The sequence below is a fragment of the Narcine bancroftii genome, chromosome 1 (assembly GCF_036971445.1).
Source record: "Narcine bancroftii isolate sNarBan1 chromosome 1, sNarBan1.hap1, whole genome shotgun sequence".
NCBI lineage: Eukaryota > Metazoa > Chordata > Chondrichthyes > Torpediniformes > Narcinidae > Narcine > Narcine bancroftii.
The window spans coordinates 26,856,369-26,882,406 of record NC_091469.1 but is presented as its reverse complement, the minus strand read 5'-3'; the positions used below and the strand labels follow the sequence as shown (position 1 = coordinate 26,882,406).

The following is a 26,038-nucleotide window of genomic DNA, read 5'->3' as shown; positions in this document are numbered from 1 at the left end:
GTTTCTCTAGTGCTTCTGTGTGAAGTACTTTTGAAGACTAGTCACCACTGTAATGCAGGAAATACTGCTGTCAATTTGTGTACGTCAGGCAATATGATAATGTCCAAATACAATGATTGGTTGAGATATTAATACTAGCCTGGAGTGCATTCAGCTCCTCTTCAGAGAACTTCATGGGATATTTTGTTTCAGCCTGAGAGACCAGAAAGATGGCAGCTATAATAATGAGGCACTCCCTCATTACTACCAAAGTGTCAAGCTCATATAAACTGGAGAGGAATCCAGGACTAACACGCCTATGGTACCTATGGTACTGGACATAGTTGTGTAACCTGTAACATTGAGAAGCAGAATCTTAAAGAGCTCAAGATTCTATTTCAAAGGAAATAGAAGTTTATGGTTTCTGTGCAATGAAATGCATATTGAATTTTGAACCCATTTTTTCTCCCATGTGTATAGTGCCATGTTCTCCAGGTCACGTTTCCCGCTCTGGGATAATCCCTTGCTACCCTTGTCCCAGAGATTACTATCAGCCCAAGGCAGGGAAGTCATTCTGTCTAGCCTGTCCATTCTATGGGACCACCACTGTTACTGGAGCGACCTCCCGCACTGACTGCTCTGGTAAGGAGAATACACACAATTTTTTAAAAGTTAAATGACCACAGAAATATCTGGCAACTAAAATATCTGAAAAAAACACCTTTTTCTTTCTTTCCAAGGTTTCAATTCTGGACATGTACCAGAAACTGCCAGCCTACTAATACCAACACCTTTGGAGAACAGACCAAAATTTAGAGCAAGTCAGGTCAGATATGAATGAAAATATTTAGACCTGAATCACTTTATTAATTCAGTACATGATCCAATATGATATGAGAGACATTGGCACTCCCTCAGTTCTGCTGAAAGACATAATCTTTTGATGGGGTGTACTGTCATCATTTTGGATGCAATATATCCCATTATTATTGTGAAGATCTATAACAAAAAAATGTGGAGACTACTTTGTTTTGCATGTAAAGCCAGGTATGATATTGTCAAATGCAGCATGGGTTAATATTGACAAGTCCCACAAAGGCATTAGCCATTATCCCCAAAATGCAGGAAAATGAACACGAATGAACCTGAATTACCATGAGAAATGGTACAGTAACTGTTTTAATAGGTGTTGACTGTGTGGAGTTTGTGCCTTCTCTTCATGTTAAGATGCTTCAGTGTCTTCTCACATGCCAAAAACATGCAGGTTGGTTAAATGTCTAAGGTCCATTACACCTTCATGTTGGCCAGTGGTTCTCAACCTTTTTCTTTCCACTCACGTACCACTTTAAGTAATCTCTATGCCAGTGGGCTGATATCGCCTCAAACCGTGCATCTTGGCGCCTCACAGTTCAACGGGCAGCAACCTCCTTTGAAGAAGACCGCAGTGCCCACCTCACTGACAAAAGACAAAGGAGGAAAAACCCAACACCCAACCCCAACCAACCAATTTTCCCCTGCAGCCGCTGCAACCGTGCCTGCCTGTCCCGCATCGGACTTGTCAGCCACAAACGAGCCTGCAGCTGACGTGGACTTTTACCCCCTCCATAAATCTTCGTCCGTGAAGCCAAGCCAAAGAAAGAATGCCATAGGTGCTCTGTGATTAGTAAGGGATTGCTTAAGGTGGTATGTAGGTGGGAAAAAAAAGTTTGAAAACCACTGTTTTAATCGTTCTTAATTGACTCGTTATGTGCACGGTTTCATCAATTTTTCTCAAACAAAATATTTCAGGAACAATTGGGTCTAGAGCAGTGATTCTCAACCTTCCCTTCCCACTCACATACCACGTTAAGCAATCCCTTACCTGTCACAGAGCACTAATGGCATAGGGATTACTTAACGTGGTACGTGAGTGGAAAGAAAAAGATTGAGAACAACTGATGTAGGCTAAAGAGAAAATTATGTGCAAGGAAATAAGAAGTGGTAGGATTGGGGTGATAGGATACCTCCACTTAGAGATAGCATAGATTTGAAAGGCCACCATATAAGATACATGTATTAACAACCTCAAGTGGTGAATTAGGGGTAATTATTTTCTTTCTTCTTTAAATGAAGGAGTTCAATGATTGTTTCCTGCAGCCGTGTCAACACAATGGAAGCTGTGAAACTATTGGGTCTGGATACATTTGTGTGTGTCAGCCTGGATTTACAGGTAGGTATAATAGTTCTGAACTCCATTATTCTGCACACTGAGGTTTTAGAAGGATTTCAATTATATCCTGTGTTATATATTAGGTACAAACTGTGAAACGAATATCAACGAATGTGCTTCAGACCCCTGTCAAAACAATGCAGCCTGCCAGGATGGAATTGGAAGGTTTGTGTGCTTGTGTCAGCCTGGTTTTATAGGTAAGTGACCTGATATAATGGGAAAGAGTACATTCCCTACACAGTGTGAGCTATGTATTTGGTTTTAGTTTTAACCAATTGCATTGGGAGCCTTTTTTTAATGACATTTACTTACTGGGGTTACTACATTGATGGTTTACAAATTAATAAACGAATCCATTGGTACTTTACCCCAACCGACAGTTTGAAAAAAAATCTCAAGTCAGAGTTACTTAACTCCACAGCAATTGATAGCATTTGAAGAAGCCTTTTCGGCTCTTCATACATCTACCAGCCAATTACAGCAAAAGCCTTTATAGTGACCTTGTATTCTTTATTTGTTTAAATCATTTTCTATTTTGCTTAAAAGGTGTAACTGTGGCAGATGATGCTTGTGCTCAGACGCCATCATATTGAAATAACGAGACCACACCTGAAGTTGTCAGCCAGCGAAGAGAAAAACGTTTATTACAGTGTTACCAGGTTTAATATAGACATACAACATGTGACCTGGTGTCATGACATCTGAAGTGCTAACAACCTCATGACATCGCTACATTGAGTAGGCCAGGGCTTCTCAGTAGACCTAAGGCCGCTGCTGAGTCACTATGCCTCGTAGCTGTAGTGGCTCGTTGCCAGTAGATAGGAGGCTGTTGTGTCTAGCTGCCCACTCCCTCCAAAGAATGCCATGCCCCAGGAACTCATCTCAAAAGAAAATACCTTCCATATTTGGTGTTATAAATGATGGCTCCCCAACAAGAAAGAAATATGGATTTTTTTCCTTTTTTTCTTTCTGAATGCTTTCAATGTTGCAGGAATAGTTCATGAAAAGCCACTGAAAATTTTAACCTTATTGAATGAACTGGATCTTTAACATTATGCTGGTCTATAATTATTACTAAACAATCTCTTTAGCTCTGTAAAGCAATTTTTGTTTAAAGCCTCAATTCATGATAACAATTAGGGGAGAGTTAAAGTATATATTTTTTAATATATCACCTTCTACCTTTCTTCCACGTGAGTCCCAAGCTATATTTCATTTTGTGTAAAATGTTAATTATACTCTTCAATTTTTATTTCCTGTCTTAAGCTGTACATCACTTTGTGTAAAATCTTAATGCTGAAGATTGTTCATTCTGATGTTTCACCAACTAAGTAACATCACTCCTAGTTATTAAGATTTCTCTTTGAACAGCGGTTGTCAAAGATGAAATTGGCAGCACACGTTCCACTACATCTTTGTAGCTGAGATCAGTGAATCATGCCAAAAATTTGTGTGGTGTTTTCTAGGTCAGTTGTGTGAAGAAGAACTGAATGAATGCATCTCCCAACCATGCCTTAATGAAGGAAAATGCATTGATGGAATTAATGCTTATTATTGCAAGTGCACTTATGAGTTCAGAGGTAAAATCTCATTTGATCCATCGCATTTTTCAGAAAATAATAACTGTATGGCAAAATAAACTGCAGTTTTTATTTTATTATTTAAGAATTTTTTTTTAGAATTCTGACATCAATATTATGCTATAAATTTCTAAAGTACCAATTGGTTTACGATATGCAGTGATTGGATAAAATGTGGAATTGAGATGTGTGATGCAATCAACTAGTTCCTGCTGTTTCTTTTCTTCTACACCCAGTATATGCTTCTATTCCTATCTCTCTCATATCTCATTGTTGTGACTTAAAAGCATCTCTGTGATTTCCTCCTTGCTAATCTCTATAGGAGTGAGTTCCACACTCTTCACCCATTCCCAGAGCAAAGATGTTTCTTCTGTTAACTTTACTGATGATTATCATGTGATCATAATCCCTGGTTTGTTCACAGTTTAAAATTTCTTATCCACATTATTTAACAAAATCCCTGGCCTTCTTCACATTAGAATATAAGAAAGGAGCAGGATCAGGCCATCTTATCTTTAATAAGTCATGGCTGATCTAGGCATGGACTCAGCTCCACTGACCTGCCTATTTCCCATAATTCCTCTATAATTCAAAAACCTACATGAGTCTCGAGTACATTTAACAAGGCAGCTTCCACTGCTTCATTATAGGCAGAGAATTTCACAGATAAAGTATTCTCTGGGAGAAACAATTTCTCTTTTATCTCTGTCTTAAATGTATCCCCCTGAATCTTGAAGCTATGACCCCTAGTTCTAGCATCACTGACCAGTGGAAAAAGCCTCACTGCTTATATCCTACTATTTATTTCATAATTATCTCTTCTCATTTTCCTGAAATCTAGCAATTATAGTTTCAGGTAACTAAATCTCTCCTCATTGGCTAACCCTCTGATATCTGGAGTCAACCTGGTGAACCACTTCTGCACTGCCTTCAAAGCCAGTATATCTTTTCTCAAGTAAGGAGACCAGAACTGCACGCAGTACTCCAGGTGCCTGTACAGTTCCAGCAGAACACCACATTCTTAAATCCAATCCCTCTGGTAATAAAGGACAACATCCCTTTTGCCTCTGGATTACCTGCTGCTTTTGCAAACGAACTTGTTGCAATTCATTCACAAGCACTTCTTGCCAGTGTAAGGTGCTGAGCCTGTTCAACTTTATAATTTGTTAGTTCTGGTATCAATCTTGTAAATCATATTTATCTCAATATTACTGCACCCTTGGATAACTTTCTGACTTAATAACTTGTGCAGGTCAGGTTGGTATGAGAATAAAGGAAGAACTGCTGTAATTATATAACAGAATCCTTGCATTAATTGTAATTACATAATGTATATTCTTAGTTGACTGCATCTATTCCAATTATTGGTGAACAATTGATTGAAAGTTTTGTTTCCATATCCATGGAGCTAGAATTGACAAAATATGATTAAAAGCCCATCTGGATCCTTCATTTCATCCATAAAAAGCTTCGATCCTCAGCCAATTTATGACTGCAGCCCCACTCTTGCCTGATTAACCACCCCTCTCTTTCAGTGGCAAGTAGAGATGGTCATTTTCATCCACAGAATAAATGGGTCTGGAGGAGTTTATGTGCTAACAAATTGAGTATGAATGAGCAAAGAGAACTAATGTTGAAGCATCTTCTGTTTTCTCAAAATATCTCTTCATGGTTTACAACAAAGTGCAATCGCTGTTCAGAGAATGAATGTTTTTTACATGCAACAAATTTCCATTACTGTATTATGTTAAAGACAAATTATTCGATTTTAATAATGTTGATTGTACCATATCCTGAATAATGTTGATTCAGGGACTATTCCCACCTTTTCTTCAAAATTGTGCACAGCTATTTTCTGAAAATCTGCCTCTACTTCTCATTTCATAAATATCATTCTCACTGTAATGCTCCTTCTTCGCAGGAGCACATTGTGAGCTGGATATCAATGAGTGTCTTTCAACACCATGCCTCAATGATGGGATGTGCCGTAACTTCTTTGGTGGATTTCAATGTACATGCCAGGCTGGTTTCCTAGGTAACACCTGTGAGATTAACATCAATGAATGCGCTAGCTTGCCTTGTCAGAATGGAGGGTCATGCATTGATGGTATCAATACCTTCAGGTGAGCCCTACTACCTCATAAATTGAATGTGCAGGATTCTGGGAGGTCTAATGGGCTGATTGTTTTTTTATTTATCTGATTAACATAAAGCTGGAGGTATATAATGGGCCTTTCAGTTGGCATTGAGAAGGTGGGGGGGGGGGGGAAGAAGATATATTATGCATTGTGAATCCTTGAGATTCTCCAAACTGGATACTCAGTTGTTTAGTATATTCACAGGTTTATGAACTCTGAGGGAAATTAAAATACTTGGAGATTGAATAACTAACAGTGAAAATCATAGCACATTTCATTTTTTGGGATGACTGAAAATAAATGTGGAATTTCTGAACTGTAGACACCGTTGTAATGTAGGAATGAACCAATTCATTTTGTGCACAACATGCTCCCATGAAAGAAAACAAATTAACAATGACCAAATAATTTTATTGATGTTGACTGAGCATGAGTCACAGTATTGATAATTACTTGATTATCCTTCATAACACATAAAGAAAGTGGTTTTCCTGATTTTAGGGATTTAGGAGCTATGGTAAATAGTACCCTCAAAGTTGATACTCAAAGTTGATACTCAGGTAGATAGAGTGGTGAAGAAGGCATTTGGAATGTTGGCCTTCATAAATCGGAGTATTGAATTCAAGAGTTGGGATGTTATGATGAAATTGTACAAAGCATTGGTGAGGCCAAATTTGGATTACTGTGTGCAGTTTTGGCCACCAAATTATAGGAAGGATATAAACAAAATAGAGAGAGTGCAGAGAAGGTTCACGAGAATGTTGACAGGATGTCAGGGTTTGAGTTACAGAGAAAGGTTGTGCAGCCTGGGGTTTTTTTCTCTGGAGCGTAGAAGATTGAGAGGGGATTTGATGGAGGTGTTCAAGATTTTAAAAGGGACAGAGAGAGTCAACGTGGATAGACTTTTTCAATTAAGAGTGGGGGATATTCAAACCAAAGGCCATGGTTTGAGATTGAAAGGGGAAAATTATAAAGGGAACATGAGGGGAAATTTCTTCAAACAAAGGGTGGTTGGGATGTGATATAAGCTTCCAGCGGAGGTGGTTGAAGCAGGAACGTTATTTACATTTAAGGAAAGACTGGATAATTACATGGAGGGGAGAGGATTGGAGGGGTATGGACCAGGTGCTAGTCAGTGGGACTAGGAAGGTGGGGATTTGTTCCGGCATGGACTAGTAGGGCCAAACTGGCCTGTTCTGTGCTGTGTATGGTTATATTATCTTATTGAAGTCAGCTTTTGATGTCAGCAGTGTTGGAGGGATATTCTGTCTTGCTAAGGATTATAAAATATCTTTGGAATGCAAATTATCGAGTTAATTCTCATAATCTCAAGGCCTCTCCACATCCCAATGGTTCCAATGTTTTTGAGATGCAGTCAAACTCACTGTTATTTAAAAGCATAGTCTATCTTGGGAATAGTGTGCTCAAGAAATACCCCTGAGGTATCCTGCTCTTGTGAATCCTTGCATGTCCCCAGTGTTAATCGATTTTTATGTTACCTTGCTCTGTCCTGAAATTCTCCCGATAAACTACTTCCCCTCTTTTAAAAATTCCTGATATGCCACAATTTTGCTCACCTTGCCTGATATTTCCTCATGTCAACTCACTATCAAATATTTATTTTATAAGCACTTCTGCAATGCATTCAATGGTCTTATTACCTGTTAAAGATACTGTAAATATCATATCATTGCAGAGCTCAAGTGAAACAGAGTTGTATTGAACTTCAGATGAACATCAAAATTAATGCAAATAATCTAAGATCTTTGGTTAGGTATATACTAGTTTGCTTCTCTGACAGTTTCATTAGCTCTGCTGCATGTATAGTAGCTTAAGGCCATTTTTCCCACAGTTGGAATGTAGTGTCTGCCTTCCTATTCAATTATATTCTCGCTTGTAGGCTAAGTTAGGGGTTTGTCTGCAATGTGTTTTCAATCATTCCCAGTACAAGTTCCTATTTAAATCCTTTATTGTTAACACACAAAACTTGTAACCTTCTTTCCTGATATTCTATATAGTAGATTTTTAAGACCAAAACATTCATATAAAAGTTAATGAGGCCTAAACAATGCTGGCATGATACTTAAATAATTAAATGATGCTTAAACAGTCAACAGAAATTGTTGACCCCTAACTTCCCTACTCCAGTTTCCAAACTGTAGACATGCCCAAGCAAACCTCCTTTTAAGTGCACCTTAAACTACCGTGCGTACTCCTTTGAACGATGTGGCTCTTGGCTCTGACCGCTAGCTGCTGGCACTGAGCCAACCACGTATGCGCCGCCACACTCCTCCAGCACCACAACAGTGCCAGCCTTTGCGCATGTGCCTGCCAGCACCCTTACCCAGCAGTCAACATGGATGAGTGCGGCCTTCTAATCTTCAGGACGCCGCCGACGCCCACGGGGACCAACGAGACATCACTCAATCACAACCAAAGGTGAGCTTTTGGTTCTTACACCAGCCCCTAATTATTATAATATGACTGACATTATAATAATTATAATCATAAAGAAAAACAAATACACAATATATCAATATAATAAACAACTAATTACGTAACATTTGAAGCATTACGCAGATCTTCCTTCTTCGTCTTTACCACCATCCTGCAGTTTGTGTATGGACAAAGTACAAAACACAAAATCCAACAAAATGAAGTCAATTTGTGCTTATTACAGTTCCTTCATCAACTGCAGAATCCATGACCCAAAACCTCAACCACCAAACCTTAGATCTTCCTCAGACAGATTAGTCACATCTTTTCACTTGATTTTAACATGAGGTACTTCTTCAGCATGTCATTGGTGTTCTTCCTTTCTTCTGCATTCTGCTTCTCACAGAAAAAATTTAAACTCTTAAAACCAGATTTTGAAGATTTATCTGATCCTCTCGATTTTAATAAACGAGTTTCTTTAACCTTCCCTGCAACAGATTTGCTCATCTTTTCTTTATTTTCTGCAGATGGTTATAAATAAGTCTCGATTCAAACAATATTATTTGTTCATCTTGTTTGTCACATTGCTGAAATGCAATTTCTTTTTTCTTTCTGCATCGTTAGCAGTTGATCCTTCAAATTATATTCTTGTTTCTTTTCTGTAGTCAACTGTTTTGTGTTATTAACCAATGACTTGTTCTCTTTCAAAAGATGAATCTCTTACTCCAAAATTTTACATTTTGAACATGCTGAATCTCTTTCCTCAATAACAGTATTCATTTCTTCAGCAGTTATTCCTTTCTTCCGTTTTCTGACTGAATTTTATTTACAATTAAATCTTTATTCTTGTCAACCTCTCTCTGGGCCTTTCTTTCAGTCACTTTCGAAACTGAAGAATCATTAGATTCATTCTCATCCTTTTGAAATTCAGTTTTGTTTTCAAGCACAAAGTTAAAATCTTTCCGCTCACTGTTTTTGTGATTATCGAATATTTCCAAGCCCTTTTTCAATATTTTTTTCTCTGGATGCAATTGCACCAAGTCGTCAGTCACATGTTCCTTTATTCCATCAGTGCAATTTTCTACATTTGTCAGTTCTCCCGCATGTTGCAATATTTATTCATTGACTTTGACTGCTGTCATTTCTGAGCTACAAAATTTACTTTCAAATTTGTTCTTTTGTTTTAGTCCTACCTCAGATTAAATTACACAGGAATAATTACCAGCAGTATTTGCAACATCTTCTAATACTTCATTTTCATCTATTGTTGATGAAAATAATTCCTTCAGAATTGGCTTAGATACCTTTGATTCGTTTTCACATTGATCTGTTTTCTTTTCATCGGAAGTGAACTTCTTATTTTCACTTTTGCTGTTCCCACAACTCATCAAATTTCACGATCGAAATCCTGTTGACACTTGTCTCTAACTGTTCCTGAGCAATATTATTATTTCCTCCTAAAGGTCTGTTAACTGTCCATCCAAGCCTAGTTTTAACAGCATTAGGTCCATCTTCCCTACTTCGTATTACTTCTAGTGGTTCAAAAGCCTTTGGTACATCTGAACCAATCAGCATCCCTACCTCAGAATCAACTTCAAGTATATAAATGTTCCACAGATAAGAAAGTTAATGGATATCAGTATTCTGTGGGATGTTTCCTTTGTGCCCAGGCATAGTCTTCTGAGTGTATAAAATTGGAAGATCACAAAATTCTTTGTCATGCAATCCATCAACCTCTAAGCCTGAAACAATGGTGGCTTCAATTACCTTCACTTGTGCCATGGTTTTCAACATAATTTTCAACTTTCTTCCTGGAAGATTAAGTTGGATGGTTCCACAATGCAAAAAGATGCAGTGCTGCCTAGGTCAAGAAATGCATGTGACATACTGTTGCTTACCTGTTCTTGGCCTTGCACTATTGAGAGTTTGCAGTTGTCCTTACCAGCCCCAGAAGACCACTTGTCTGAACCAAGGCTGTAACACTGTGGCTTGCTGCTTCCTTTGTTTCTGTTTGCTTATTTTCCTATTCCTTGTTCCTTTGGTGAAAATGCAGCATTATTGGATGCTTTGATTGCATATATCATAGTCGAGTCACTTCTTACAGTTTTTACTGATGTGTCCTCCATGCAGACAACTAAAACATATTCCATTTTCTTTTACAAAAGTGATTTTTCTCATCACACAACTTCTTTTCCAACTGTCCACACTTTTTTCCAAAGTATGCTCATCTTTACAGAACAGACAATTTTTCTCAGCAGGCAAGCTCTCATTTTCTTCAGTTACTTTGTCCTTTTCCTGATCTCCAACTGACACAATTAGTGGCAAAGGTATTCTTTCTCAATTACGGACTAAGCTGTGACTTGAATTTCTTTGTCTTCACTCACTGTTGGAGTGTCCTTGATATTCCCAAATACTGGTACAGTTGTGATCCGCATGTACCATTCAAGAAACTCCACATTATCCTCAAAGGTAGCATCCTTTCCATATTTTGTCTGAAATATACAAACTCTTGTTCTCCACATATCCTTCAACTTAAAAGGCAATTTGCTTGTGAAGATTAACATTTTAGAGGCTAAGTTTTGTTCACTCGTGGCCAATATCTTCCATGGCATTATAGCATACTCTTAAAAAAGAAGGCATATGCTTGTAAAGCCTTTGCATCCTCTGATTTTATTGATGACCATGAAGGAACCTTATCTATATGGGGCCTGGCAATTTTATGCACATTGCCAAAATGATATTGTAGTAGTACCTTTGCTTTAGTGAAACCCCTTTCTGGGTCCATATGCAGGCAACTCCTCACCAGTTCCTTTGGCTATTCTCCAGTGCACTCTTCAAGATAATAAAGACGTTTTCTGGCATTTATATTCTTACTTTTGATATTATGTTTGAAAGATCTTATAAATAATTGATACTGAAGTGGATTTCCATTTAAAAACTTGAATCTCCTTGGGTCAGGAATGGAGACCTTGTTGCTGCATTAATAAACCTGTAATTTCATTTTGTTTTGCCCTGATTGACAATATATTGTTTTGTTCACTGTGGCTTAAAGTCAGTTCTGTAGCCGAAAGGAGTCACGTGATGGAGTAGTGGCTGGTAGGGAAAACCAGCCCTCTCCAGGAAAATAGGAAAAAAAGTTATGAAAAAGCAAAGCATAACAAAAATAGAGTACAAGAAATAGAAGATAAAGATAGAGAGAAGAGAAATGGAAGATGGCTTCCAAGAAGGAGAAAGTAAGAACAGCTGGATAAAAAGAAGTAAAAAAGTCACTGGAGAAGAAGGAAGAAGGCCTTACTTGCAGGAAGGAACAGGACGCTGTGGTGAAGAGGAGCGCCCAACCCTCGAGGTCAGTGCCTGCCCTACAAAGTCGCAACCCACCAGCCAGTGAACTACAAAAATGGCTCTCGGACCAAACAAAAGTGCACAGTGCAATCAGAGAAGAAAGAGGGCACCGGCGGGAGGGGGGTTCAGCAGAGGAACGGGCTGTCACAGTCCGAGCAGCTGAGGGACGCCCGCACCAGGGCTCTCAGCTGAAGGATAATGAAGACAGCAGAAGAGTGTGAGATGAAACAGACGTGCAAGTCAGACGGAGGGAAGATCGACAAGAAGACCAACGTCAGGAAGCACAACAGACGAGCAGCCCAGGAGGGGAGGAACAGCAACAAGAGGCCCAGCAAGAAGAGGCCCGACAAAGTGATATAAGCAGCTCATCAGGAAAAACAGAAGAGATGCAAACACAAAGAAGAGAAGAAGAAGACACAAACACAGATACAGACATAGAAGAAGAGAAAGAAGAAAACCAAGATCTTCACGGAGAAATAGAAGGAAATCAGATGGATAGAATATAGATAAAGCTTATTTTGAAGAACAAATGAGGTCACTAAAAGAATGGTCATCATTAGCGTTTAATGCAATTAAAAGGAAAATGAAAAGAACAGAAGATAAAATGCAAAGGTTAGAACTGGTAATGACAGAAATAGGGAAAAGAGTAGAGAATGTGGAAGAGCGGGAAACGGCTGTAGAAATGGAAGTAAATGACTTAAGAGAAAAATTGGAAGAAAGTGACAAAAAAATTAAAGAGACACGTGAGTTGTTATCTCAGAAAATTGATATGTTGGAAAATTATAGTAGGCGAAACAACATAAAAATAGTGGGCCTGAAGGAGGGTGAAGAAGGCACAGATATGAAGGAATTTATAAAAGGATGGATCCCGAAGGTCCTGGGAAAGACAGAAATGCAGGAAGAAATGGAAATAGAAAGGGCACACAGAACATTAGCTCCGAAACCACAGGCACATCTAAAAACCACAATCCATCTTAGTAAAATTTTTGAGATACACAACAAGAGAAAATATACTGGAATGGGCAAGGAATAAAATTAGAGAAGATAATAAACCATTGGAATACAAGGGACAAAATATATTTTTTTACCAAGACATAAGTTTTGAACTCTTAAAGAGGAGGAAGGAATTTAAAACAGTGAAGTCAACTTTATGGAAAAAAGGTTACAAATTCATATTAAGACATCCAGCCGTGCTTAAAATATTTATACCCAGGGAGCAAAACAGATTGTTCTCAGATTCAGAGAAAGCGCAAGAATTCGCAGAATGTTTGCAGGGCAGATGAAGAGATGTAACAAGAATGAAGAATGGCGATAAAGTATATATAAAGATGTAAAAACAATGTATATGTAAAGAACTAAAGAGGGAAAAGAGAAGGGAAGGAAGGGAGTAAGGGGGAAAAAAAGAAGAGAGAAAGCTTTGTTATATGTTTTTTTTTTAAAAAAGTGTTTTCTGGAGAGGGCTGGGTGGAGGGGGAATAACCGTCACTGCAAAATCAGTACACATTGTGAACAAGATCGCTACCCAAATGAAAAGGGGAGTTGTGGTTGCCCGGCAAGGGGTATAGGGCAACTCAGAGAGGGGGGCGAACTTTTGGGATTAAGGTATTAGTGGATGTGGGAACTGAGGGGGCACTTTATGTCTTAAATGTGTTGATGTACATTAAGTGTAATAAGAGAAAACTAAGAGATTAAAATAGGGAAAAGGGGGATGGAGGTGGCGAAGAGGTGGAAAAGAGGTGTATGCAAGTTATAAGATGGCCATGTTGAACTATATGACTATAAACATTAATGGAATACATAACCAAATTAAAAGGAAGAGGCTACTAAATTTACTGAAGAAGGAAAAAATAGATATAGCATTTGTGCAGGAAACGCATCTAACTGAAGCGGAACATAAACCTAAAGAGAGACTGGGAAGGACACGTAACGGCGGCATCCTATAATTCAAAAGCTAGAGGTGTAGCCATACTAGTTAACAAAAATGTACCAATCAAAATAGAGGAGGAAATAATAGATCCGGCAGAGAGGTATGCAATGATAAAGTGTCAGATATACTCAGAATTTTGGAATTTGCTCAATATATATGCACCTACTGAGGAGGATCAAAAGTTTATGCAGGATATTTTTTTGAAGATTGCAGACACACAAGAAAATAAATTGATAGGAGGGGATTTTAATATTAATTTGGACCCAATGTTGGATAAAACTGGACAAAAGACAAGTAAAAAGAATAAAGTAGCCAAATTTATGGTTAAATCAATGCAGGAAATGAAACTTAGGGATATATGGAGGAGGCAACACCCAAGAGAGAAAGAATTTTCATACTATTCAAGTAGGCACAAAACTTACTCAAGGATTGATATGTTTTTGTTGTCACCCCATATTCAAGGGAGAGTTAGGAAAACTGAGTATAAAGCTAGACTACTATCAGATCATTCACCCCTATTATTAGCAATAGAACTGGAGGACATCCAACCAAGAACATATAAATGGAGGTTAAACTCCATGCTACTTAAAAGACAGGAATTTAGGGAGTTTATTGAATGCCAAATTAAAACATATTTTGAAATAAACACAGGATCAGTGAAAGACAAATTTATATATGGGACACAATGAAAGCCTTCATTAGAGGACAGATAATAAGTTATGTGACTAAGATGAAAAAGGATTACAATCGGGAAATAGATCAGTTGGAAAGGGAGATAGTAAGTACAGAAAAGGAATTAGTAAAAAGGGATGATATAAGGAAAAGGAGAGAATTGGCAGACAAAAAAATTAAATACGAAACATTACAAACGTACAAGGTGCAGAAGAACATAATGAAAACAAACCAAAAGTATTACAAACTGGGTGAAAAAGCACATAAAATATTAGCCTAGCAACTTAAAACCGAACAAGCTAAAAGAACGATACTGGCATCAAGGAAAAAGGACAAACAAATTACATTAAATCCAACAGAGATTAATGAAAATTTTATGAACAATTGTATCAAACTGAGAACGAGGGGAAAGATGATAAAATAGAAGAGTTTTTAGCTAAAATTGAACTGCCGAAATTGCAAGAAGAGGAACAAAACAAACTAATAAAACCATTTGAAATAGAGGAAGTACAGGATATATTTAAAAAAGCTGCTGAACAATAAAACACCAGGAGAGGATGGATTTCCAATAAAATTTTATAAAACATTTAAAGAGTTATTAACTCCTCCTCTCCTGGAAGTAATGAACCAGATAGGAGAAACACAAAACTTCAGATTCATGTAAGACAGCAATAATTACAGTAATACCAAAGACGGGGAAAGGATCCATATTGGTCATATAGACCAATATCTCTACTTAATTCAGACTATAAGATAATAACAAAATTATTAGCAAACAGATTGGCCGATTGTGTACCTAAAATAGTAAAACAAGATCAAACTGGATTTATTAAGAAAAGACGAACAGCGGAAAATGTCTGCAAACTTATTAATCTAATCCACACAGTTCAAGGATATAAGAAACCAACAGTGGCTATTGCGCTAGACACAGAAAAAATCTTTGACAGAGTAGAGTGGAATTACTTACTTAAAGTATTACAGAAGTTCAATCTACCAGAAAAATATATAAATTAAAGCATTGTTTAATGGACCATTGGTGAAGGTAACAGTGAATGGATATGTATCGAATCACTTTAAATTAAGTAGATCAACTAGACAGGGATGTCCACTATCCCCCTCATTGTTCGCCTTAGCAATAGAACCTTTGGCAGAACTGATAAGAATAGAAAATAAAATAAAAGTGATAAAAATAAAGGAGAAGGAGTATAAAATCAGCTTATTTGCAGATGACATCATAGTATACCTAACAGAACCAGAGGTATCAGTAAAAGAATTACATAAGAAATTGAAGGAGTATGAAGAAATATCAGGGTACAAGAACAACGCAAATAAAAGTGAAGTGATGCCGATGAGTAACGCAGACTATACAGAATTTAAAAAAGAATCACCATTTAAATGGCAAGCACAAGCAAACCGATACCTAGGGATCAGGTTAGATAATAACTTAAGCCACTTGTACAAACTAAATTATCAGCCACTAATAAAGAAATTGCAGGAATATTTAGAACATTGAAAGAATTACCGCTAACGTTGATAGGGAGGGTAAATTGTATTAAAATGAACGTGTTCCCAAGGATACAATACTTATTTCAAATGTTACCAATTCCTTTAACAGAAAAATTCTTTAAGGAACTAAAGAGAATAATAAGGAAATTCTCGTGGAAAGGGAGGAATCCAAGGGTAGCGTTAGATAAATTAGCAGAGAGGTATAATCAAGGTGGTTTGCAATTACCAAATTTTAGAAATTATTATAGAGCCACACAATTAAAGTATTTATCAGATTTTTGCCAGACAAGGTAAAAATCAGTCTGGACTAAGATAGAACTAGATAAAATAGGGGAAAAGGTACCGGAACATATAATTTATAAGTGGGATGAAAAGTTGATGCAATATAAAAACTCACCAGTACTGCATCATTTACTTAATACATGGAAGAAGATCCACTTAGAAAGGAAAAAAACGAATTATCAAATACCAAAATTACTATTGATGCAAAATCCGCTAATCCCTTTTACAATAGACAACCTTTCCTTTAGAGAATGGGAGAGAAAAGGAATCAAAAGAATAGAAAATTGTTTTTAGGGAAATAATTTATTAACATTTGAACAGTTGAAGTACAAATATGGAATAACTCATGGTACAATGTTTGCATATCAATTGAAAGCTTATTTAAAGGATAAATTGGGAAACAGCTTGAGATTACCTGAAGGAACCAACTTTGAATACATGATTACAGACACAATGATAATTAAAAGATTTATAACCAACATGTACATTAAGCTGCAAGATAAGGAAAATGAAATAAACTATAAACCTAAGCAGAAGTGGGAAAAGGATCTAAACATAAAGATAAAAAATGAAGAATGGGAAAAGTTATGTTCTGGAACTATAAAGAATACAATAAACACAAGGTTCTGCATGATACAGTATAATTGGTTACACAGGGTATATATCACTCCTCAAAAATTAAAAAAAATGGGATTCAACATAATCAGATAGATGTTTTCGCTGTAAGAAGGAAATGGGAACAACATTACATGCAACTTGGGTATGTACGAAAGTAAATACATTTTGGGAAGAATTAAATCAGATACTAAATAAAATTACAAAAAATAACGTACCAAAAAAACCAGAGATATTTCTTTTAAGTAACATAAGAAGTAGAGAATTAGGCCTCAATTTGGATAAAGTGCAAAAAAAATTCATTATGATAGCCTTAGCGATAGCAAAAAAATGTATAATGTCAACTTGGAAAATGGAAGAGAGCATAAGTATACAGCAATGGTACAATGGTACATGGAAATGAATAAATGTATTCCATTGGAAAAAAATAGCATATAATTTAAAAAATAAAGTCACAATGTTTGAACAAATTTGGGAACCACACATGGTACATAGCAGAGAGAGCTTGCCTACGACCTCCATCCCCTAAAATGAGAATGAAAATGATAAGAAGACAAAACTACTAGATTCAGTATGTAATAAATAGATGATGCATTTTTCTTGTTTATTTTCCTTTGTGTGAAGATATTGTTTTATGGTTTTATTGTATTGTATATGTTGAATATTTATGGGTTTTGGACGGGGTGGATAGAGGGGAGGGAGGGAAAGGGGGGAAATAAAAGGGGAGAAAAGATCACTGTGTAAATTTAATGAGAAACGTTTGTACATATTTTGGTTGATATGGTTCACAGTGTGAAAAATAAAAAAATTATTTTAAAATGTCAGTTCCGTAGCCAACAATATCACATATCCCTGTTCACCCTGATTGTTATGACCTGATGGTAGTGAATAGAATTCTGGATGGATAGACTGAAATCCGCTCATATCTGTCTAAAGCGATGATCATTGGTGATTGAGCCCTGGCAACACTATGTTCGGGGTGGAGGGTGGGAAATTCGTCCATACATATTTATGCCTTATGATCATGGTACCAAAGGTTCTGCCTTATCATCACATCCTCTCATTTCATGTACCGATTTCCCACCATCAGATCTCCTAGATATGTTGCTTTAAACAACGGATCCTTTCAAACTTGCCTGTACCTTCACTTCAGCCTTTTCAGCAACAAGTCTTGATTTCAAATCCCATTGTTCTCTTTTTTCTTAGCTCCCATTGCTGTTCCTCCCATTCCATTTGCTGCTTCATTAGCTGCTCCTCTTCTGTGTATTTCTCCTCAAGGGCATCATGTTGTGCTTGAAGAGTGAACAACTAAGCCTAACCCCTTATATGGTGAGATTAAATCATGGAAGCATAGGAAGCCCCAGAGCCCACCTTGGTACCTGCTTCCAACATTTGACATAATGTCTTCTGGATTTACTTCTGGTATTTTAGTTGTTTCACATTCACATTGTATGTTTTCTTCCTTTTCATTTTCTTTTCGACACATTGTGACGTCTTTGCCCATTTCCGTACCTCTGAATTAGAATCAGCTGACGTTATCTTCAGTGCCTTCGTGGCGTCTTTATTCTCATAAACTGAAGCTACATCTTTTTCTTCTTTAATTGCCAACCTCAGTCTATCAATGAGAATATTTTTAACACCACTTGTATCTAGTTCCCATCACCTCATTTCTTCTCTGAGATCTGCAACCTTCATGTCTTGAATATGTCGCTGCGACATTTTTACTTGTCTCGTTCCACTGTCCATTGAGCGCGCACAACACAAGCCAAGTTAACAGTCCCCATTGGACTAGCGACAGCAAAATCCAAACTGTATTCAAACTTGCTACAAATACACAGAAGGAGTCCACAGACGTTTGCCTACTGCTTCTGATGGCTGTAATGAGCTGCTATTAACAAGCGAGTTTCCACCACAGCATCCATCAATAACAACGCTGATTTTCAAGAAATCACCAATGTGTTTATAAGATACTTTGCTATTAGATTAGAAACTCTGAATCCCTCTCTGTCTATTACTCAGGGCAGATGGATGTGGATTACAGCTTGAGGCATTTCCAAGATAGCCATCTAATTATTTTCTATCTTCTATTCTTCTATTTTCCTTCTTTTGGTTTCCAACGATAATTGTTTGTTGACTAAATACAACAGTTCCTGTTCACTTAATTTCTTTTGACTTAGTACGACAGTTTCTGTCGACTTAATTTCAGTCAATTTATTTACAACAAATTTCTGTTGACTTAATTTAGCAACTTCCTTCCTATTGACTTATATAGTCACTTGTAGGCTAAGTTAGGGATTTGTCTGTGATTATTCCCAGTACTAGTTCAGTTATATTTAAATCCTTCATTGTTAACACTCAAAACTTGTAGCTGCTTTTCCTCATTCTATATAGTAGATTCTTAACACCAAAACATTCATATAAAAGTTAATGAGGCCCAAATGTTGCTGAAGTGATACTTAAACAGTCAACAGAAATTGTCGACCCCTAACTTACCCTATCCTGGTTTCCAATCTGTAGGCATGCCCTAGCAAACCTGCTTTGAAGCATGCCCAAAACTACTGGGTGTTCTCCTTTGATCGCACTGGCTCCAACTGCTAGCTGCAGACACAGAGCCAAGTGCACATGCTTATTGAAGGATGTACTGGCCCTCGCTAAACTGCTCTCTGCAGGCACCGAGCCAACCATGTATGCACCGCCATGCTCCTCTGGCACCGCAGTGGTGCCGGCCTTCGCACATGCGCCTACCGGCACCTGCATCCAGCAGTCAGCGTGGGCAAGTGCGGCCTTCTAATCTTCAGGACACCGCCATCGCCCACGGGTACCAACGGGACACAGCCCAACCACCACTAAAGGTGAGCTTTTGGTCTTGCATGCAATTTCAGCAATCGAAGAGTAGTTGCTGGATAAAGTCGCTTTTTCCAGTTCTTCCTCTCCCGTCACACACGAGGCAAGGCAACAAGAGATAAGGAAAGGTTGATAGATAAACTAGCATAGCACATAAGAAATGCATGACTAACATAGGGATAACTATGGTTTTAACTGTGCTAATGCTGTATGTATCTTAAGGATGCCTCTTTTTCCAATTGTATATATTTTTTCATGTCTTTGATTGGTTATACTTGTTGATTTCTTTATTAGATGTCACTGTCCTGTAGGATACAGTGGCTTGGTCTGTGAAACAGATGTTAATGAATGTGAGTCCAATCCATGCCTGAACCAGGGTGTATGTACTGACACACTGAACTCGTACATCTGCAAGTGTCCACCCAGCTTCAATGGGACCCGATGCGAAATGGGTAAGTCCTTGATCACCTTAATTTTATCCACAGTACATCATAATATCAGGCCAAATGTCAACCCAAATTAGCAATGTCTATGAGTTAGATTACTGATCCATTGTGATGTTGCAGAGACACACAGGGTGAAGGTAACTTTGGTTTTGAGCACAATATTGAATTGACTGTCCATCCAACACTGCCCTCTAATCTGTCTTCAATCATTTCATGCCTCATTTTCCATTATCATTTCCATTTCAACTTTCAAAAGAAAGAAAGGGGTTGTAGCGATTTGTGACATAGAGTGACACAATTCTGCCCTTGGTGTCTGCTGGCCAAGAAAGTACAAACCAGCCTTTTCCCAGCTCTCAGCCTATAGACTCGTCAGTCGTGGCTCAAGGACCACTCCTCAAGGTCCTTTTTTAAAATGATGAGTGTTTGTGTCCTCAGAACCCTGCCAACCAGTGATCCAGATCGCCACTACCCTCTCCCTGCTCATCCACTTATCAATTTTCTTAAAGCTATACCGTATTATTGATGTCCCTGAACTAATGTTGTATACGTTTCTAGCATAGCTTCTTTGTTCCAATATTTCATGCCAGGGCTGATAGGAAAAGCATTCCGAAATAAATCATTACAATTTAGCAGGGTTCTATTACATCCAAAGAAAACATTTGTTTGAAATTATCATGTCAAAACTCCTATATTCAGTAGACAAAAGTCAAAGAATTTCATGTATGTTACCTTCTAAATGTAGTATTACATGACAAGAATGAAACCTTTAGCTTTATCTTTTTACCTTGAACTCACTTGAGTTGATGTCGTTCTACATTTGAAATATTGGCTAAACTTTAAGATTCCTGCACCTTAACCATATACAGCACAGAACAGGCCAGTTTGGCCCTGCTAGTCCATGCCGGAACAAATCCCCACCCTCCTCGTCCCACTGACCAGCACCTGGTCCATACCCCTCCAATCCTCTCCCCTCCATGTAATTATCCAGTCTTTCCTTAAATGTAAATAATGTCCTTGCTTCAACCACCTCTTCCACCATTATTTTCTCATTGCTTGTGACCATTTAATTCTGTCATCTTTCTGCAGAGTTATCCTCCAACTTTAACCTGGATTTTGACATTTCGGGGATCTACGGTTATGTTCTGTTGGATAATATTTTACCAACACTCAGTGCACTTACTTGTGCTTTCTGGATGAAATCTTCCGATACCACGAACTACGGCACTCCAATTTCCTATGCCTTTGATAATGAGTGTGACAATGCATTCCTGCTAACAGATTACAATGGGTAAATTATTCTTTATTAACAAGAAATAATCACCATTCTTGCTATCATTCACTTATTAAAGGCCTGTTGTAGTCCAGTGCTGTTCTCAACAGCTTGTACTGCTTGTCATAAGTATTTTCCAAAAATCAAACTATCTACTCCAAATGCAACCTTTACATAAAATGTACTTGATATCAGGAGCAAAGAATAAGCAATTCCCATGAATGTATTTATAATGGTAACCAGTGCACATGGGATGTCCACTAACTGCACTGTACTGCTTTCAAAAAGTGGAAAGTACCACAAATAGGCTGGGTATATTCATTGGAAAATTAGTGCACTGAAATGTAAGTACAATGGCTGAAACTGTAAAGGACAGGCCATTGAAAGCATATTAAGAATTTCATAATATGATCCTTGAAGTTTTGATAAATTAGATATTTCTAACCCCAATCTTTAAAATGTCCAACATCATATTTATTGTGGTTAAAAAAAACTCAAAACTCTCCACATATAATCTTAATGTTTGTTCTGGCTGAGTAAGGGAATTCCGGACACAACACCACTGTCCAAGAGCTTCATCCTCCACCACACGGACTGGACACTGGCATCGGTAAAAACCAGGGGAGGCAACATTTGTGTCATCACCATTTCATTATGTGGCACAATTTACCTGCTGTCATCGTGCAGGTTATGTCCCAGTCCTACTTCTGCGACCTGGAACCACTGGCGATCAAGTGTCATCCATAATGTTTGGGACAAAGACACTTTTTTTCCTTTATTTGCCCCTGTGCTCCACAGTTTTAACTTTGTAACCAAACAATTCACATGATTAAAGTGAACATTTCAGATTTTATTCAAAGTTATTTGTATACATTTTGATTTGACTGTGTAGAAAATAAAGCACTTTTTATACATATTCCCATTTCAGGGCACCATAATGTTTGGGACTTTGGGCTTTACAGGTGTTTGTGATTACTCAGGTATGTTTAATTGCTTCATTGATGCAGGTATAAGAGAGCTAGGCTTGCTTCAAAGTTTTTCATCACCTTTGGAACCTCTAGTTGCCGTTTTTCAACAGAGGACCAGAATTGTGCCAATTAAAGACAAATTAGCCATTATGAGGTTGAAAAACAAGAATAAAACAATAAGAGACATCGCCCAAACCTTAGGATTATCAAAATCAACAGTTTGGAACATCATTAAAAAGAAAGAGCGCATTGGTGAGCTCAGTAATTGCAAAGGGATTGGTATTCCAAGGAAGACCTCCACTGCTGATGTCAGAAGAATTCTCATCATAATGAAGAAAAAATTCCCAAATGCCTGTCTGACAGATCATAAACGTTCTTCAGGGTGCAGGTTTTAATAGGTCAATGACTACTGTCCGCAGAAAACTTTATGAACAGAAATACAGAGGCTACCCTGCAAGATGCAAACCATGGCAAAGGTACTATGCTTTGGATCTTGGGCAGTTCCTTTACACCTTCACTCTTTGCTCTTGCCATCACTCTGATACAGGTTCATCTTGGCCTCATCTGTCCACAAGACCTTTTCCAGAACTTTAAATACTGATTGGCAAACTGTAATCTGGTCATCCTTCCTGTGGCTAACTAATGTTTTGCTACTAACAAACAATCACCAACACATTACCTGCAAAACCAGAGGAGCCTACACACTTGACCACTGCCACATCACCATGAAGAACGCCTACCAAGCCATCCCATGAACACACTTCGGCAAGATGGATCACCTAGCTGCACTTCTATTACCAGTGCACAAGCAAAGACTGAGGACTGCAGCATCAGATTAAAAAACAAAGTATGGTCAAGGGAGGCAGAGGAGAACTACAGGACTGCTTTCAATTGGTGGATTGAACCAAATTCAAGGACTCATCCTCAAATTTGAATGAATATGCCACAGCTGTCACTAACTTCATCAAGATATAAATGATGGGTGTATGCATTCGCAACCTGCTGAGAGCGAGGTCAATGGCATTTAAGATCAGTAATTCAAATCTCTGCAGGAAGTCCAGATATAACCTACGGAAGGCTGTCTCAGCAGTAAAGAGGGAAGAGGCAGAGTCAGATACTTGCCAGTTATGTCAGGGATTGCAGACCATTTCATCCTATAAGCTGAGGCTGAACACCATAAATGGCTGTGATGCTTCACTACCTGATGAGGTGAATGACTTTTATGCTTGCTTTGAAAAAGGAAAAATCAACGGTACCAATGAGAATCCCTACAGAAACTGACAACCCTGTGATATCTGTCACTGATACCAATGTCAGAATATCCTTCAAAAGGGTGAACCCACATCAAGTTTATTGACATCTAATTGCAGAAGTACAACCTCATGAAACAGCATTCTTTGGTCCACAGTGCAAAACACACAGACATAAAAGGTGTACAGACGTATAATGCATATGCAGGGCAAGTATTCATATATACAAATAAATATTGTTTCATAAATATGAGTCTCGGATGGTTAGCGTAAGCAGTTCATTTGGACATTCAGCATTTTCACTGCCTGTGGGAAGAAGCTTTTCCTCAGCCTGATAACATGGTTAGCACCACGCTGTTACAGTGACAGCCATCGGGACTGGGCTTTGAATCCCGCGCTGTCTGTAAAGAGTTTGTTTTTCCCAGGGTCTCTAGTTTCCTCCCACCATTCAAAACATACCATGGGTGGTAGGTCAATTGGGTGTGATTGAGGGACACGGGCTCATGGGCCGAAAGTGCCTGTTACTGTGCTGTATGTCTAAATATTTTTTGAATTACTTAAACGTACAACAATGAAATTAGCCTTAGAATTGTAATTAAATTATTTTATAGCTTATATTGCGCCAGAAAGGTTTAAAATGTTAAAGAATCAGGATGATGTGTGACACTTGGAGGTGCCATTCCTAGGTCACACATCATCCTGACACGTCAATATCATGTAAGCCTTTCATCTTCACAAAGTAAAAATTCCAGGAATTCCAACCCAATGAATGCTAATTCTGTTGTCCTTGTTCTTCCAGTGGTGAAAGCATGCAGATACACGAGATATGATTGAGGAAGCTTGGTGAGGTACAGCTTGTAAAAGGGATGCATAGCACTGGTGATGAAGGTTAATGGGATATCAACAAATTGGATTGCCTGATAGCTGGACAAATGGGGAGTCACACTTCCGATAGGTCTTGCAGATGATGGCAATTAGTCACATGATACCCAGCCTCTGACTTGCTTCTGCTTTTTTTTATGTGATTTGAATATAAATTATAGGTGGTTAGACTTTCTCATGTTGAAGATGTTGTGCCACTTAGATGCCCTCACTTGAACTTGTCCAGATGTTTGTTTGAACAGACATAGACATCTACAATGTCAGAGGAGTTGTGAATGGAACTTAAAATTGTGCATTCATCAATAAATAATTCCATTTCTGATGTTCTGATAGAGAGAAGGTTACTAATGAAACAACTGAAGATGGTTGATCTTAGAAACACCTGCAATATTATATGGATTAAATTGCCAGGTTAATTTACAAAATAATTTCAAGTAATTTCTCTATGGAATTTGTTTCAAGAAATAAGTTTTCTTAAATGTTGCTGATATCATTCAGACAGGGTTGCTCTGCCTTAATTGTAGAGCTGATGATTCTCTCCCTTTCTTCCAATCAGTTGGGTGTTGTACGTCAATGGCAAGGAAAAGGTAACTGATTGTCCATCAGTCAATGATGGGAAGTGGCATCACATTTCTGTCACGTGGAATAGCAAAGGTGGAGCCTGGAGAGTTTACATAGATGGGAAAGTATCTGATGGAGGCAAGGACCTTTCAACTGGAACAAGCATCCCAGGTAACACACAACAACAGAGTACTTGGGCAATGATTCAATAATGCTTAGTTATTTTCAGGCATTTAATTAAAGATCTGGAAAACACCCATCTTTATTTGTAAATATTTTAAGGTGTTGAGCAATAGAGTGCTTTTGAACTCTAAATGCTTAAAAAAATAATAAATTGCTTTTTATCTGTTCTTGGGGCAAGTTTCATCTGTGTTCCTCCAGTTTGTTCAGCCTGCAAGATATTGATAAATTGAAAAGTAAATATTACTGCCGTTTTCATTCTACTGATTGTGATCGAAGTTGTGTCCAACCATGGGAAATTATGGCATAGATTTACATTCTGTGTGGAATCCTAAATTACAGATTTTTAATTGATATCCAAACAATGAGATGAAGGCTGGAGGTTTGTAATGTCACTGAACTCTTTCTATTGGACCACAATCTTGAGCTTCATAGGTCTTGCAATTTCAATGACATGCCAATACTGTGGAATTTAATGTTTTCCCCCTCAAAACATTTAACTTACATTCATAGCAAAATTGGTGATTTTACACTGAACTGATCATCTTTTATAAAGAAGCTTGTGCTGATACAGATGGTGTGTCTGAAATAGTGGATTCAAGTCAAATGTTGTCCAATCTTCTCCAAAACAACAAACCAATGAATATGAATGTTTTAATATGTAAGGTATACACATTTCTGGGAAACTGGAGCAAGATGCTAAAGTATGTTAAAATTAATATGGTGTGTAAGTAAAATGAGAGAGAGAAAAGCCTGAATTATATGTAGAAAATGCTGCAATTATTTTGCAATTTAATTGGTGTTATTCAGGAAAGAGCAGAAATGATCTTTCACCAGTTCTATTTTTCAACAGATGCCTGCTGATTTCTGAGGAGTTGCAACACTTTCTGATTCTATTTTTAATAAAAATACTAATATGTGTACAGTCCAACTCTGATTCTCTGAAATCAG

At 37.8% G+C, this 26,038-nt stretch overlaps 1 protein-coding gene across 3 annotated transcripts in view; it reads left to right on the top strand.

The window, feature by feature from the left end:
• svep1 (sushi, von Willebrand factor type A, EGF and pentraxin domain containing 1) overlaps nucleotides 1–26,038 on the top strand; it is a 198,974-nt gene that overhangs the window by 65,465 nt on the left and 107,471 nt on the right. For all 3 annotated transcript variants that reach the window (XR_011353075.1, XM_069922936.1, XM_069922931.1), the window contains exons 14-22: nucleotides 460–621; nucleotides 720–805; nucleotides 2,092–2,188; nucleotides 2,272–2,385; nucleotides 3,655–3,768; nucleotides 5,690–5,891; nucleotides 19,825–19,982; nucleotides 21,063–21,264; nucleotides 24,903–25,078. Coding sequence is in view for 2 of the 3 variants with exons in the window: in XM_069922936.1 (XP_069779037.1) it covers nucleotides 460–621; nucleotides 720–805; nucleotides 2,092–2,188; nucleotides 2,272–2,385; nucleotides 3,655–3,768; nucleotides 5,690–5,891; nucleotides 19,825–19,982; nucleotides 21,063–21,264; nucleotides 24,903–25,078 (1,311 nt within the window). In the remaining variant the exon portion in view is untranslated. The remainder of the gene's footprint in view (nucleotides 1–459; nucleotides 622–719; nucleotides 806–2,091; nucleotides 2,189–2,271; nucleotides 2,386–3,654; nucleotides 3,769–5,689; nucleotides 5,892–19,824; nucleotides 19,983–21,062; nucleotides 21,265–24,902; nucleotides 25,079–26,038) is intronic.